This window comes from Cavia porcellus, unplaced genomic scaffold (assembly GCF_034190915.1).
Source record: "Cavia porcellus strain 051 isolate PalLab524CR breed Dunkin Hartley unplaced genomic scaffold, mCavPor4.1 scaffold_5, whole genome shotgun sequence".
Lineage (NCBI taxonomy): Eukaryota > Metazoa > Chordata > Mammalia > Rodentia > Caviidae > Cavia > Cavia porcellus.
This window is the reverse complement of record NW_026947488.1, coordinates 54,094,779-54,112,998: the sequence shown is the minus strand read 5'-3', so window position 1 is coordinate 54,112,998 and position 18,220 is coordinate 54,094,779. Positions and strand designations below refer to the sequence as shown.

Below are 18,220 nucleotides of genomic sequence, written 5' to 3'. Positions count from 1 at the left end.
TCTCCATCAAAATACCAATGTTATTCTTACTAAAAGAAAATCCTAAAATTCATGTGAAAACAAGAAGTCCCCAAATAGCCAAAGAAATTCTAAACAAAAAGAACAATGTTGATTTCAACACCTAATTTCAAAACACACTACAGAGCCATAGCAACAAAACCAACACAGTATTGACTTAAAAACAGACCTTAGGCCAATGGAACACAATGGAAGCACAAGAAATAAATTTACACATTTGAAATAAGCCTGATGCAGAAAAACAAATGCAGGATGTTTTCTCTCATATAAGGGAGGAAGCAGAAGGGAATAATTTGAGAGCAAAAGAGTAATAGAGGGATATGTTCAAAATATATGATATACATGTATAACACTGTCACAATGAAGCCAGCCACAATGTATATTATTCTGTAGAATTAATGTGCTAATAACAAATTATGCATCTGAAGCCAACAGACCCATGACAAAAACATATATTAGAGAAATGACATTCTTTAACACAGAATGATGCCAAGAAAACTAGCTATAGCATATACAGAAGACTAAAACCAGATTATTATCTCTCATTTTCTATAAAAATCAATCAAAATGGATCAAAATTCTTAATATAAAAACTGAACTTTGAAATTACTAGAAAAAATACAAGAGAAACACTTCAAGATAGTGGCACAGGCAAAGATGTCCCAAGAAGGACTCTATTATCACAGCAAACAAAAACAAGAGATGACAAATGAGATTACACCAAGTTAAAAAGTATCTATACAACAAAGGAAACAAAGCCTACAGAATGGAAAACAATTCAAGCCAGCTTCTGATCTATAGGACATTAACATCTGGGATATATAAAGAGCTTTAAAAGCTGAACAAAACCTAATCAATAAATGGACAAATGATTTTTTTGAACCAGGAATTGAACTCAGGACCTTGTGCCTTCCAGGCAGGCACGTATGCCACTGAGCTATATAGCTAGCCCTGGACAAATGATCTTAATAGAAACTTCATAAAGAGAAAGTACAAATGGCCAATAAATAATTTTAAATGATCAGTATCTTTAGCCATCAGAAAAAGGTAAATCAAAACTACATGGGGATTCCTATCTTTCATGTGAAAATTAAAAAAAAGTTTTTAAAGTAGAAGAGGGACTATTACGGCTTGGAAAGGGAGGCAGGAGAAGTGAGAGAAGAGGAAGGAGAAGACAAGATGATCAAAGGTCAATGCATTTATGCTACAGTGACAGTCATTAACTTGTACAATTAATATTTGTTAATAATTATGATTTTTAAAAAACCAAATATATTTCTCATCTCTAAAATAAAACATCTCAATGGGCAAGAAGAGAACACAAACAGAGTAGTGAATCAGTGTAACGTCACAAGGTCATCAAGGTAAAACCACCAAGGACAGGTTCACTTCTTGAAGCTCCCAAAAGACCAACATAAGGTACAACAAGAAGTGCTATAGGACTTCTTATTCACCTAGGAATATAGCTTTCAGTTGGAGAATTAAAAAGATGAAGAACTAAAAAGCTTGGACTGGAAACAACCCACTCTCCCAAATCAGCCAAGAGTCAAGATCTCCCATGATACCAACGGCAAAAAGCAGTATTGAAAATGCTGATCTAGGGGAGAAAAAAAATGGCGGCTTGCTAAGGGATCGAGCAAAGAGTCTCTCCGGAGAAATCATAGTAGAAACTAGAAAATGACAACATGGAGAGGGCCAGACAAATCGATAGCGATTCTTATTAACCAAGACAGTGCAGCTGGAGGATTTAAAGTCATGCTGAGACTGTGAACGCTGATAACGGGAGGCTGCAAATCCCGTGCCTTTAAATCAACAAACTGACCCGTGGACCCAGCAGGAAAAGCTGTGTTGCTTTTGGTGACTGCGGGAAACTGAGACCTGGGACTCCGAGTAGCAGCCAGGACTGCACCGCTGCACCAGAGGAGATGTACAAGGCTCTGGAGTTTCAAATTTAAATGGTGCGCAGATATCTGACCGTTCCACGCTGTGCCGGGAGTGCGGAAAAAGTGGGCAGCTTGGTGTGCGTTGGTCCCGGAATGAGGACCTGCACCGGACTTTGGTGAGTACTGGGAACCCCGCGGCTGCTGGGGTTGGCCAGAGAACAGCTGGCCCGCCACCACGGAGAAATCAATAACACAGAGTCTGGCGGCAGACATTTTAGTCTGGCGGTAGAAACTACAGCTCGGTGACATCACCAGGTCCCCCTGTAGGGAGGGCTGTGGAAGACATCTTGAAATCTGGCAGAGCCTGATTACGTTCTGGCTTCAGCTCCACACAGAGAACTTAGTGGGAGACATCTTGGTTTTGGGCAGATCTGCTATTCTGTTGCTCCTGTCACAGAGAGGTTTGGAAGAGAACAGCTGGGATTTGGACAGAACCCTGTGCCATAGTGACATTACTCAGCTGCTTCTGGTACAAAGAGAACTGGCAGGAGCTACTGGGGCTAAACCAAGCCTCTGCTTGGGGCCCAATAAGTGGATACAAAATAGTCACAACTCATTGACAACCAGAAAGTACAGCCTAATTTATGAATTAACTGGCACAGAGGCTAGAGACTAGCCTGTACTGCCCCTGCATCCCAGCCTACCCCAGATAACTGGAAATTGGGGAGGACAGCAAAAACTCAAGCCAGCACGCTTCTGAAAGGCCCTAAGCAATTCGGAGAGGGCCAGAGAACCCCAGGACAGTCTGAAAGAAACCAGAAACATGACAAGAGATAAAAATAAAAAAAAAAATCTCCAGCTGCCCAACATGAGAAAATAAGCCCAGGAGAACTAAACACTGAAGAGAACAAGCACAGTAACCATCCAATACTCAACACAGCATCAGCCGAAATTAAAAAGTACCTTCATGACCTCATAGATGAATTTAAAGCTGTACTCCTGATCCAAGTGAGGCAAGATATAAAGAGATTAATTAAAGAAATGACAAGCCCCGCCCAAGAGAACACAGATGGAAGAACTGAGAAAATCAGAAAAGAAAGAGAAACTTCTGAAGAAGAATTACACATAACTTAGAACACATGAAACAGATCCAAAGAGATTACCTGGAAACTAAAAACTCCATTGAACACTGGCAAAATGCCTTGACAGAAACTAAAGACAGCCTTCTGAAACTTGAAGAGAGATTTAGGGCATATGAACGTGAAAGAAAAAGCCTCTTAAAAATAACAAGGAACCAGAAAGAAGCAATTCAAAAACTGGAGGATGACAAAAAGATACATAACCTAAGAATAAAGAATGTGAGTGAGGAAGCAGGAGCAACCAAAAATGAAATACAAAGAATAATCACAGATATATTAAAGCAAAATTTCCCATGTATAGCAAAAAGAAATGATATCCAGATAAAAGAGGCATACAGAACACCAGCTACCTACAACCAAAACAGATCTACGCCTAGACATATAATAATCAAGATCCCAGAAATCCACCAAAAGAACAGAATATTAAAAGCAGCCAGAGAAAAGATGCAGATTACCTATAACTGGAAAACTATCAAAATAACAGCAGACTTATCAACACAAACTCAAGTCAAGAAGGGAGTGGGGAGAAATATTCCAAGTCCTGAAAGAAAATAATATGCAACCAAAGTTCATATACCCATCAAAACTGTCTCTAAAAATTAATGAAGAAATAAGATACTTTCAAGACAAGGAGGAACTGTGGGAGTTCGTGGCCACCAATCCAACCCTACAGAGAGCGCTGAAGGACATTACAGAGAAAGAGAGGAAGAGATACCAGGATTCCAGCAACAGTAGCAGAGAGGCCTCAGTGAATGGGGCAGACAATGGAATGAGGGAATAAGGTGGACAAATTATAGCAGAAAAGTGGAGTAGCAGACATGAGGCAGAGACGGTAAGCTATAGTCTTTAGTATAGACAGCTCTGAAACTATATTTTAAAAAAAAAGCAGAGGTCATTGCTAATGGTGTATAATGATTTAAAAGACACAGGAGTTCTAGTGCCATATTTAGATTGAATTTAATTTGTTCTGGTCTGTCCACTCATGTCAGATTTGAGGACACAGACCTCTAGAACCAAAAATAGCAGGTTATACCATGGTAACTATCCTTACTTTCCTAGTAACTTAAACTGAAATCCTGTATTACTTACATTGTCTTACTATGACTGATCTTAATTGGATCTGAATCATAAGACTATGGGTTGGCCTTGGCTGATTCTATTTGAAATTGGTATGCTTGTGAGCATCAACCCTAAAAGTAGAGGCAACTACTATGAGCATGACAAGATGTAAAGGATATCCATACTGGTATGAATTAGTAACAGCTCTCAAATCCTACAATGCTGTCAAAGTTAAGTTCTTATAAAAATAGGTGATACTATGTTTAACTATAGTAAGCCAGTGTTGTGGACAAATCTATTGAAAATAACAAGAGAAAACATAGTAGCTATGGAAGATCATTTATATTGTAGTCTTATATGTCTTATCCATTGCATGTTTTTCTAGGAAATTGTTTTGCTGTCTTGCTATGACTTGGTTTTCCCTATAATACAGAGAGGATAGATATATAGGTAGAAATTCACACATGGGTTTTTTTTTTAATTATTTACGGGAACAGATTATATAATGCAAGATGTAAGGAACAGATACTCTGAGGAAGAGACGCTGAGAAACCAGAGGTTTATTTTGTAGCATTATAATATAAATTCTAGAAATCTATTGTTCGCTGATTAGAATGACATTGGACTGGTTTCTTGAATTCAACTTCAGCATATGTAGAGATGGGGACGGCTATCACAAAGAGAATGAGAGATGCGATGGTAGTCACTATTGTCTTCCCTAATTTGGAACTTGAGGACCTAAAAATCCTTCATCATCCTGTAATGATTTGATTAGTTCTATAATATGCAATAAGTATATAAAGTGGGTGAAGATAGGGACAGCTATTTGTAAGAAACTAGAGACAGTTAGATAATGAAGATCCCCAGTGGACTTGCTTTGAAATCTGTATTTCTTTAAATTGTTTTTTTTAAATGTTCTGTTCTGTTTTGATATGTTTAATCTTACCCTCTTTGAGATGTAAAACAAATGTGTAGGACTGATAATCATATTACTGAGCTTTTGTTCGATCATAGAGCAGAATGGTTTGTAGGGTCACTTTTTGAATGTCATTCTAAATACTTTAATTCTATAACCTGAACAGCTATTTCTAAGATGACAATGTGTAACTTATCAACCGGCAATTTCTTACCTTTTGTTTATCTGTAATTTTGTATTATTTCTACCTTTTTTTTTATCTCCATGTATTTTTTGTTTCCTTTTCTTTAAATAAAAAAAAAAGAAAATGCTGATCTAAAACCTGAATGGCAGTTAGTGGTAACTGTAGAAGAACTAGACAGAGATTGAGAATGGCAAACAGAAATCTCTCATTATTGAAAACAAAAGTTCTCATAAAAGGACTACAATATTTGAAGACTTTGAAATGATACAAATAAATTCTTTTCAGATAAATTAATTATACAGAACAACTTGATAAGCATGTTTAAGTGTTTAGAATGATTAGAGAAAGGAAAGGATATATTCCATTTACAAAAAGAAAAAGTATAAAACAAAATTAAGCACAAATGAAACAAAAGCTAATGGAATTCAAGTCAACTAGAAATCTAACAAATGAAAAATATTATCACCCAAATGCCCATCCATGATCACATAGGAAAAAAATGTAATGTAGGTTTCAGTATCCCTTATCTGAAATTCTTGGAATCAGAGTGCTTAGATTTCAGAATTTTTCAGGTTTTACATTATTTTCACAGAATTATCAGATGAGTATAATATAAATCAAAATCTGATACTTAGCACTTAAAAAGTTTCATATTTCATGTTGAAAAACTGAAAACTTTCACTATAAAATCAGCAACAACACAAAGATGTCCATTATCATCACTGTTATTCAATATAGCTCTGGGAAAATTAGCCAGAGCAATTAGATGAGAAAAACATAAAAGGAATAAAGATAAAAGGAAGAAGTTACATTATCATTTTTTACAGATGACATGATACACTATATAGATCACAAAAACTCAACAAAAGACATGAAGATTTAATAACCAAAGTCAATAGTGTAGCTGGATACAAAACCAACACTCAAAAATAAATAGTATTCCTGTATAGGATTAACAAACTCACTGAGAAAGAAATTAGGGAAACCACACCTTACACAATAGCATCCCCCAAAATAGGAAATATTTAATAATCAATCTAACAAAGAAAGGAAAAGATCTATACACTAAAAATTACAGAACTATGAAAAAGGAGATCAAAGAGGATATTAGAAAATGGAAAAATATTCCATGCTCATAGATAGGAAGAACCAGCACAGTGAAAGTGGAAATTCTCCCAAAATTGATACACAGATCTAATTCAATACCAATCAAAATACCATTAGCATACCTCATAGAACTACACAAGATGTTTCTAAAATCCATTTGGAGTAGGAAAAGAACTAGAATAGCAAAAACAATTCTCTGCAACAAAGACAAGGCAGGGGGCATTACAATTCTTGACTTGAAATTATACTACAAAGCTACTGGTATAAAAACATCATATTACACAGGCCCCCCCCAAAAAAAAAACAGACTTGAAGATGAATTGAACAGATCACAAGATGCAGAAACAACTCCAAACACATTAAATCACCTTATTTCTTTTTAAACAGGCCAAACATGTTCACTTAAAGAAAGGCAGCTTCTTAAATGAATGGTGCTGGGAAAACTGGCTACTAAAATTAGATCCATGTCTACTATCATGCACTAAACTATAATCCAAATGGATCAAACATCTAAATAGGAAAACAGAAAAAGTAAATCTGATGGAAGACAGAATAGGCAAAACTTTTGAAGACAGAGATGTAGGAAAATATTTCATGGAAAAAAACCTCAATCACATGGGAAATAATGCAAAGAATCAACATCTGGGATCTCATGCTATAAAAAAAACTTTTGCTTGAAGCTTGTGGCTAGTAATCACTACAGGAAAGATCTCTTAAAAATAAAAAGGGACCATGAAATAACAATTCAACAGCTCCAAGACAAAGCAAAGAAAAACAATGTAAGACTCAATGAAAAAGCAAGAGTCAACCCAAATGTCATAAAAAAAAATATTTGCAGAAGTAATAACAAAAATTTTCCAAGCATGTGAATGTACTGATAAATGAGGCATATAGAACACCAAACAGTCATAAGCAAAATAAATCTACCCCAACACATATAATATTCAAGTCTCAGAAATTCAGCACAAAAACCGAATATTAAAAGCTGTTAGAGAAAAGAAACAACTCATATATGAAGGAAAATCCACTAGACTCATGGCCAACTTCTCAACACAAACCCTCAAGTCAAGAAGAGCTTGAAGCAAAGTATTTCAAGCCCTGAAGAAAACAATTTCCAACCTAGATTGATGTACTCTGAAAAACTTTATTTCACAATCAATGAAGAAATAAGATATTTCTAAGACAAAGAACAACTGAAGAACTTTATGACCACCAACCAACCAAAGAGTACTAAAAGATATTCTAGATACAGATAAAAATGACCACAATTCTGAGAACAACAGAAAAAAAAACCACCAGGCAAGGGAAGCAATTAAAGAGGAAAAGCAGGAAAACACCACTAAGAAGATAGCACGACAAAGACAACCCAACATATACCAGTTGTAACCATCGATGTAAATGGCCTCAATTCACCATTAAAAGAAACAGACTAGCACCTAATGGATCAAGAAACGAGATCCAACAATATGCTGCATACAAGAACACTTAACTCAAAAAGAAACTTATAGACTAAAAGTCAAAGAATGGAAAATAATATTCTATGAGACAGGAACTCAGAAAAAAAGCAGGAGCAGGTATTCTGTTTGCCGACAACATGAACTTCAAGCCAAAACTAATCAAAAGAGATAGAGAAGGTCACTATATACTTGGTAGAGGAAAAATTCAAGGGAAAGAGATAACAATCATATATATATATATGCACCAAATACAAGAGCACTCAACTATATAAGAAAAATATTAATAGATATGAAAAATCAAATACAGAATAACACAACGGTAATGGGGGAACCTTAATACCCATTGTCACAAAAAGATAGATCAATTAGGCAAAAAGAAAAAAATCAGCAAAATATAACAGTTCTAAATCAAACCTGTGAATAAATGAACTTAATAAATGTTTACAGAGTGCTTCTCGCAATAGCATCAGAATACACCTTTTTCTCAGCTGCACAAAGGATGTTCTCTAAAACAGACATAGAATGGCCCACAGAACATGGTTCAGTAAATGCAGAGGAACTGAGATTATCCCACGCATATTATCTGGCCATAGTGCACTGAAACTGGAAATTAATGGCAAAAGAAACTGTAAAAACTACATAAACACATGAAAATTAAGTAACACTCTTGTGAAGAACCAATGGGTCACATATGAAATTGAAGAAAAAATTAAACAGTATCTACAACTAAATGAAAATGCAGATACAATATATCAAAACCAATGGAATGCAATTAAAACAGTCCTAAGAGGGAAATATATTGCAAAGTATTTTCACATCCGCAACACACAATAAGCACAAATAACCTACTGATGCACCTTAAGCATCTAAAAAATGAAGAGCAAGTCAAGACCAAATCTCATCGAAGAGAGGAAGTTACAAAGATCAGAGAAAAAATTAACAAAATTGAGACTAAGAAAACAATACAAAGAATTAATGAATCAAACAGTTGCTTCTGTGAAAACATAAACAAAATTGATAAACCCCTAGCCAACCTTATCAAGAAAAGGTAAAGAAAAATTCAAATTAATGCAATGAATGCAAGGTTGAAACCACTATAGACCCTATGGAAATTCAGAAAACCATCTTTGACCTACTTTGAAAATCTTTACTCATATAGGCTAGAAAACACAGAAGACATGGAAAAATTCCAAGAGATGTATGAATTACCTAAAGCTGAGTCAAGCAGATAAAAATATTTTGAATAACCCAGTATCAGTTATTAAAATTGAAAACATAATTAAAAACTTACCAACAAAGAAAAGTCCAGGACCTCAGGGATTTACAGCTGAATTCTACAAGAAATTTAAGGAAGATTTAACGCCAATACTCCTTAAACTCTTTAATGAAATTGAAAGTGAAGCAATTCCCCCTAACTCATTCCTAGAGGCAAGTATTACTCTGACACCAAAACCAGAAAAAGACCGAACCAAAAATGAGAAATATGGGCCAATCTCCCTAATGAACATAGATGCAAAAACTCTCAATAAAATACTAATACACAGAATGTAGCAAATCATCAAGAAATTACACACCATGACCAAGTAAGTAGGACTCATCCCAGGAATGCAGGGATGGTTCAACATACAAAAACCAATAAATGTAATACACTCCATCAACAAAACCAAAGACTAAAATCACATAATTACCTCAATAGATGCAGAAAAAGCTTTGGATAACATACAACACTCATCATGATATAAACTCTACAAAAAATTTGAATAGATGGTCTCTACCTCAATTAGATAAACGCCATCTTCGAAAAACAGTCATAATCATACTAAATAGACAAAAACTGGACGCTTTCACTCTAAAATCAGGAACAAGATAAGGATGTCTACTATCACTACTCCTATTCAGTACAGTGCTGGAAACACTAACCAGAGTAATTACACAAGAGAAACAAATAAAAGGAATAAGGGTAGGAAAGAAGTTAAATTATCATTATATGTAGTTGGCATGAAACTCTATTTAGAAAACTGCAAAAACTCCACCAAAAGACTACTAGAGCTAATAAGCAAATGCAAGAGGATAGCTGGATACAAAAATCAGCACTCAAAAATCAATAGCATTCCTTTACACACACAAAAAAACAAACTCACTGGAGAGACAAATTGTGGAAATAACATCTTTCACAATAGCATCCAAAAAATGAAATACTTAGAAATCAATCTAACAAAGCATGCAAAAGACCTGTATATTGAAAACTATAGTACTCCCAAAAAGGAAATTGAAAAGGATATCAGAAAATGGAACAATATCCTTTGCTCTTAGATAGGAACAACCAACATTGTAATAATGTACATACTCCAAAAACTATTATCCAGATTTAATGCAATTCCAATTAAAATATCATTGGCATACCTCACAGATTTAAAGAAAACATTCCTAAAATTCTTTTGAAAACAGAAGAGACCCAGAATAGCAAAGGTAGTCTGGGAAACAAAGGCATGGCAGGAAGCATCATAATTCCTGACTTGAAATTATACTACAAAGGTACTGGAATAAAATCAGCATGGTACTGGCAAAAAAAAAAAAAAAAGACAGACCTGAAGATCAGTGGAACAGATTAGAAGATGCAAACACAACTACAAAGACACTCAGCCACCTTAGCTTTGACAAGGGGCCAAACATGTTCACTGGAAGAAAAACAACTCTCTTTAATAAATGGTGCTGGAAAAACAGGCTTTCACATGCCAAAGATTAAAACTAAACATATGTCTATCTCCATGCATTAAAGTCGAAATGGATCAATGATTTATTAAATATTAAAACAGAAATACTAAATCTACTGGAAGAGAAGATAGGCAGAAGTCTAGAAGACACAGAGGTAGGCAAACAGTTCATCAATAAAACACAAACCACACAGGAAGTACTTCAAAGAATCAACTTGAATCTCATCTTACTAAAAAGTTTTTGCACTTCAAAAGAAATCACGAACAGACTGAAAAAAAAAAAACCCACAAACAGAATGGGGAAAAATTTTAGCCAACTGACCCTAAAAAAGAGGACTTGTATCTAGAAGATATAAAGAACTGAAAGTTATCAGGACCCCAAATTTAAGGACCTAATTCAAAAATAGACATCTGAGATGAACATGCACTTTTTAGATCAAGATATACAAATGGAAAATAAATGCAGGAAGAAATTTTCGGTATCACTGGTCATTCAAGAAGTACAAATTAAAACAACACTGAGATTCTATCTCAACCCAGAAAGAATGGCAATCATCAAGAAATCAGCCAATAACAAATGCTAGCAGGGCTATGGGGAAAAAGGAATCCTTCTCCACACTGTTGGTTGGAGTACAGTCTGGTGCAACTACTGTTGAAATCAGTGCAGACATCCCTCAAAAAATTAGGATTAGAATCTTCATTTGACCCAGCTATTCCCCTTCTCAGTATCTTCCTAGAAGACTTAAAATACATCACAAAAGAGTTACATATTCATGTAACACCCATATTTATAGCAGCACAATTTATAATAGCTAAATCTTGGCAATAACTTTAATGCCCATTAACCCAGCAATGGATAAAAAAGATGTGGGTTTTTTATATAAGGAAATACTACTTAGCCACAAAAAGGATAAATTTTAGACAGTTCTATAAATGGATGTATCTTGAGACTATACTCTTAAATGAAGTAAATTGGACAAGTGTAAACACTGCTTTGTCTCCCCTGGTGTGAGAAACCAAAAGAGTAAATAAGGACCAAAATGTACATCAGATATTGTGAAATAGGAGAAAACTGTTCAAAAGGAAAGGGCAATTAGGGAGGTGAAAGGGGAAAAGGAAGGGTGAAGAAAGGAAAGAGACAATACAAGAGGATAAGATAGAAACAAAGTTTTGTAAATAGGGAGGAGAGGGGACCATGAAAAAAAAGGAATCAAAATATATCATACAGAAGTGAAACTTCCCTATAGTTAATATGATTTTTATTTCTAAGTTATAACAATATGATTTTTATAGCTAAGTTATAACAATACACTTAATTTTTTAAGAGTTTTAGATTTCAAGTTGCATGTATATAATGAAATACTGTTCAACTTTAAAATAACTAAATTCAATATATCCTATAACATGGATGAATTTTTAAAATATTATGCTAGACAAAAGATATAACAGCATGAATATTTGATTATTCCATTTATATAGGGTGTCTAAAATAGGAATTTCAGAATCAAAAAGTTGAAGAGAGATTACCTGACAGAAGGAGAATGGGAGTTATGATTTAATAGGGACAGAGTATTTGGGAGGTTCTAGAGATGAATTTTTATGATGATTGTACAACACTATACATGTAGTTAATACTACTGGATTAAATACTTGCAAAGAGTTAAAATGATAACTTGTATGTATTTATATTTTAGTATAATAAAATCACATAAAATATTATCAAGGAAAAACAGAAAACATCAATAGTAGACATAATGAAGAGAACTCAAGGAAAAATTAGTTGCAAGATAGTACTAAAGAATAACTCTAGAATGCCCGTTAGTGGAAAAAAGGAGATCCAACTATGAAAGACTACTTACAAGACATGGAAAAGAGATGCAAAAACTCTAACCCAGCCAGGCATGGTGATGCATGCCTCTAATCCCGGCACTTGGGATATTGAGGCAGGAGGATCGCCATAAGTCAAGCCCGGTCTGTGCTATATAGTGAGTTCAAGGCCTGCCTAAACTACATAAGGAGACCTTGTTTTAAAAGAATTTTTTTAAAATTCTCTAACTGATGCCTATCAGGAAACCCAATGTAAAAACAGACAGTGTTGGGGTAGGGACATAGATGAGTGGGACAAGCACCTGCCTGCAAGCATGAGGTCTTCAGTTCAATACCCTGTAAAAAAAGAAAAAACAAAAAAACAATGTTGAGGAAAATTATATAACTTGCCTTACCTATTGGCATCATAATCTTCTTCCAATGTTTGAGAAAACCTTCCTATGAAGAGACACAGAGTTGCGTCCCACTGTGTAAGATGTTAACGCTGAATTCCTCATTTTTCAGCTTTTCTGTGCCGAGGCTACAGACTGACTTAAGCTCCATCTATCCACCCCATACTTAGAAAAGGAAACCAATAACCCACAGAAGCAGAAATTGAAAACAGAGCCATCTGGGCAACAGCTATAATCAGTATCCAGAAGTAGCAGTCTTATGGGAGCATTCAGTTTTGAGCCGGTGAAGGAAAGGGAAGAGGCAGAAGTAAATATAGTAATAACAATCTGTCTTGCCAAGTTTAAAAAAAAATTTGAGGGAAGTGACAGAGTTAGCTAGGTATAGTATTTGAAAAATACAAAACCTGAGGAAACATCTCAAGGCAACACACCAATATGTCTAAATAAAAGGAAGGAAAACGAAGTCAATGTCATCAAAGTAGTATGAGAGATAGGGAAAGGAGTAGAAGTGAAAGTTTTGTGTGAAGAGGTCAGATCATTAAACTTCATGAGCCTCTGCAAAAATTTTGAGTTTTATTCCCCATAAAATGGAAGCCATTAGAAAGTTTTAACAAGAGGAATAACATGATCTTACTTTTTTTTTTTGAAGAACTACTCTGGCAGCTATGTTTCTAATTAGAAACAGGAAGACCATTTAGAAGGCATTGCAATAACATAAGCCAAGAAAGTACAATCATAGAAAGTTGCCAATTTTTTTTCTATGCCATGATGTGACAATTTAGGACAATGAAATTGTTCTTCTCCTTCAAAACAGTCTAATGCTGTTCAAAGTATAACTTCACCTCATAATCCTTGAGATGCTCAAATCATTCACACTCTCTTAGCAGTAATTCTCCCACCTTTCTTTAGTGTGCACCCTTACCGATTCCTTTTTTTGATTCCTTTTTTATCCATTCTCTCTCTTGTGTTGCTCTCACTCTCACTCTCATCTACTCACTTTAAAAGTCCCAGATCCTTGACCCTCTACAGGGATGAAAAAGGCACTATTTAGAATACTTAAAAATGAAATGTGTACAACCAGAAATAGAGTGAAGCGAAAACCTTCTTATATTTATTCTACAGTAAAATCTAAGGTTGAGTTTTAGAAAAGTTTGCTAAATGGGCAACAAATAAGATCGTTTGTACATTGACAGACATATACACAGATTTAAAATAACTAAAACTCCTTACATATAAAATGTAACTAGGGCTGCACTGATCAAATACAAAAGATCTTCCAGCTCTGCCGACCTACACATTCTCCTTTTAATTCTAGTATGAGGAGTTAATCCAGCAGATGTAGAGTAAATGGACAATATAATCTGATATACTCTACAATATCTAGGTGTTAGAACCTCTAGTATGAAAACAAGAACTGCAGAAAGCTGAATGCTCATTATTTTTGATGCTCACGTAAAAGTTCAGTACAATTTCTTTCTGCATCAGACTCATATAGCCAGAGTCAAATTTAAGTTTTGATCCTGAAGTTTACTGAATTATGTGGTCAGTTAATTCATGACCCTTTCATAAATAATAAAATAAAAGGCAGGTTACTGACTCGAAAAGAATGATTATCTATAAATTAGACTTGAGATAGGAAAAAGACATTGGATAACTAGAAGATCCTGAGCTCCAACCCACACTAGAACCCACACTCCTTTCAACAGAAAAAGGGCCTCTGACAGTTACCTGCTTGAAAATACATCACATTAATGAACTATCTTGCAAAGGGAAATCAATTTCCCCTATGCCCTACATCACCCCATCACTGGCCCCAGTGTCCCCTGAATCTAACCTATTTATTCCTAGCTATTCTAAAATGAAAGTAGTGAAAGAGACAGCAGTTATACAAAAGCTCACACCCAAAGACTTTCCCTAATCCAGGCACTATGAGTGCTGGACAGTAGCTATACATAACCTTAAGACTTAGACATGGTACCATTCTCCAAGTACATTAGCCAGCCGCCTACATAGCTAAGTTCATTTATATTTTAGCCAAGGCAAAATAAAGAGAGAAAAGGAAACAACTAATAGAGTAAAGAGCCTACAGAATGGGAGACAATGTTTGTCATCTGCCTTTCTGAAAAGAGGATTAATATCTAGATCATAAAAGAACACAAAAAACACTAAAAGTCCATAGCCCAATTAACAATGGAGAAATGCACTGAATAGACACTTTTCAAAAAAGAAAAAAAATTATCAGTGACCAAAGAGGATGTGGAAAAAAAATGTTCAACATCTTTAGCTAGTAAGGAAATGCAAATCCAAAGTTAAGAATCCCTCTCCCCTCTATCAGATTAGCTATCACCAAGCACTAAAAAACAATAAATGCTGTTGAGAATTCAGGGCAAAGGGAATCTTCCTACATTGCTGTTGATAATGTAAATTAGTATAATCACTATGGAAATCAGGACAAAAGTTCCTCAAAATATAAATAGATGAATGAATTAATGAATAAATGAATGAATAATAGAGCTACTGTTTGATCCAGCTACACCACTCCTTGGTATATACCTGAAAGGAGTCAGCATACCATATATTGTTGTGGCACAATTCACAATAGCCAAGATATGAAACCTGCCTAGGTGCGCATCAACAGATGCATGGGTGAATAAAATATGACTACATATATATATATATATACCCATGTACATATAGACAGAAAATTTTGTCATTTTCAGAAAAGTGTATACAACTAGAAATAATCATGTTAAGCAAGCAGGAAAGTAGATGGAACTAGAAACCATCATGTTAAGCAGAATAAGCCAGACTGCAAAAAACAAGTATAGCTGTTTTCCATAATATGTAGAATTTAAAAAGATGACACGAAAGTGAAAGGGAGAATATGATTAGATAAGAGAAACAAAATGTGGGGGGCGCTAATCAGAGGATCAAATATAGTCAAAATATGTGCACTGAAACCCAAAATTAATAGGCTAAAAATGAAAAAGATTTACAAAGAAAAATTAAAAAGTTTATTGAAATATTTTCTAAATTATGCAAGTTAAAATAAGACAAGCTTATTAAAAGTTTTGTCTCAAAAAGTACTAAACAAATTAATAACCTTTATATCAGGAAAGTACGATGTCATCTCCCTGTCCTACATTACAAATTTCAAAATATTATGAAGTTCAGACTATCATTTGTTCTAGAATTCAAGATTAATATCATTAACATGTGCTTTGCAAACTAAAACTATTTTAACACAAACAATGGCAACCCAAATTTAGAAGCCAAGATGTTTCATTATGAAGGACAATGAAAAATAATGTGATAATAATAAACAACAAACAAATCATGTTATTTTCTATAACCAAGAATGGTACTTTAAACAGGTGGGTTAAGGAGATATATTCCCTTTAGTATATGTGGATGAACAAACTGCATGTCACTAAGATGCTATAGAACACTTACGTTTATCACACTAAGATTAAATTTGACTAGTGATTGTCACTAACAGACCTTATAATATTTTTTCAAAAGAAATATTTCATAACACTACTTCTACTACATTAAAATGAAAAGAATGCATTATACAGCCTAATTACATATATGCAGACTCAGTAAGGCTTATTGTCTTAAAGAGTTTAGCTCCTAAATTCACAGATTACTCTTCAAGGTTAACTCTTTAAACTCTTCAAAAGAGTGTATTTTTTCTTCATATGATTTTTTAAAAGCAATAAAAAATGACAGTTCAGCAGTGATAAATAATGACAATCAACCTGGGAAATCATTTTACACAGAAACACCTTTCCAAATTATCTTTTCATAATTATGTTGCTATTTATTTGTCTTCATAAAGCACACAGACTACATGCCCCAAAATACCTTTTCAAAGGAATATGAATGAACAGTACAAAGTTTGTTATGAGCAAGTAATAAAAAGAAGGCACAGAAGTTGTTCACTAATAACTATTATCTCCAAATCTATCCTTCTGAACTCTGGTTTAGAAGGTTTAAGCTGAGATCACAAACTTCCACATTCTCCTTTACCATTTGAGGACATTAAAAAGATACTGAGAAAAAAAGAGGAAGGAGGTACGCTTGTTGCTGTTCAGGCAATCAATTCCCCACTAGCCTCCAGTTACATCTGGCATTCCCAGAACTCAGTCTCATTATCACATTCTTCACACACAAAAGAACAGCAACCATGTGATGTCCCTTTCTCAAATGAGCTATAATATATACTCATAATACCCTGAGCTGGTTTCTGATATGCCCAATACATCACACTTTGTGCTCTCAGTCATTAGAATATAAGCTACTGTATGCAGCTCTTAGATTAAGTGAGCATGCAAAAAATTTCCTACCATCTTATAAATTGGTTCATGTAGTTTCTGCTTTCTTGACTAATGCTAAGTAACTAGAATGTTAAGTCTGTTGCTCACTCACTCTCTGGTCAAGAACTTATTTCAAGTACAGAATACTGAGTTAGTAGATAATTGTACATTACTTAAATTTTATACCTTAAAATGATTTTAGAAATTAAATAACTTTAAAAACAGGACACACTAAGAAAAATATTTCAAAAATTATTCATGTTTACAAGATGCAAATAAGTGTTATTATTTTTATATATTTAATTCTTGTCTCTTATGCAGATTGATTTTTCAAATCCATGATCAAACTACATACCCACTGTTTATAACATCTTATCCTTAAGGTATGACTTTATAACTTTCTTTCAATTTCTTCTTGCAAATAGAATATATCAAAAGTTTACTTTTAATATAGAACCAAAATGACAGATTTATCTCTAACTCCCTTTTTTAAATTTTAAACAAAACAAAGCAGATGAGAACAGAAAAAAAAACAGAAAAATGCAAACACCACAGGACTTCAAAATAAGACAACCAGGAAATCAACAGTGGCTACCATAATGTCTCTTGCTTTCTTTGAAATACTTGTCCATGCCTTCACATGCAATAAATTCTAACAAAACAAAATGGTATAAACCCAATTTAATTCCTATTTTATGACTATTCTTAAAACAGTTCCATAATATTCTTAAAAACACATTGCATACATAATTGTTTTATAAAATTCACAACTAAGTTCATGATACAGAAAAATAGATCACAGCTGTAGGCATTTTAAGAAAAATTATCTTCTCAAAATAAATATGATAATGAATGCCTATTTTTTGCCAGTTAAATCTGTCAGTAAGTATACTCGGTACTGAAGACCAAAAAGACAAACAGCTGTCCTCTACAACCTACAATAATTGTAAACAAAGTTAGTAAGGTGAACTACTCACCCCCTATTACTGACAATTGCCTTTTTCAAGTGAATGTAATTTGCAGGAAAGATCCCCTGTAAAAAAAAAAAAAAAAGATTACTCGTTAGAAAAAGTGAACTATGATTAACATTCATATATACTAAAACAGCAATGGAAACAGCAGATCTCCTTATAGTAGCAAGAATTTTGCATATACAAGGTTGCAGACCAGGAATGTAGTACAATGGGGCACTTGTCTGGTTTACT

General features: G+C 34.2%; 1 protein-coding gene across 13 annotated transcripts in view; it reads right to left on the bottom strand.

Moving 5' to 3' along the window:
• Dock3 (dedicator of cytokinesis 3) overlaps positions 1-18,220 on the bottom strand; it is a 707,026-nt gene that overhangs the window by 380,842 nt on the left and 307,964 nt on the right. For 12 of the 13 annotated variants that reach the window (XM_063248927.1, XM_063248931.1, XM_063248928.1 and 9 more), the window contains one exon: positions 17,993-18,048. In XM_063248927.1, the coding sequence (XP_063104997.1) occupies positions 17,993-18,048 (56 nt within the window). Of the gene's footprint in view, positions 1-12,606; positions 12,636-17,992; positions 18,049-18,220 lie in introns of those variants that run through there. The other variant, XM_063248935.1, reaches the window with a different exon arrangement.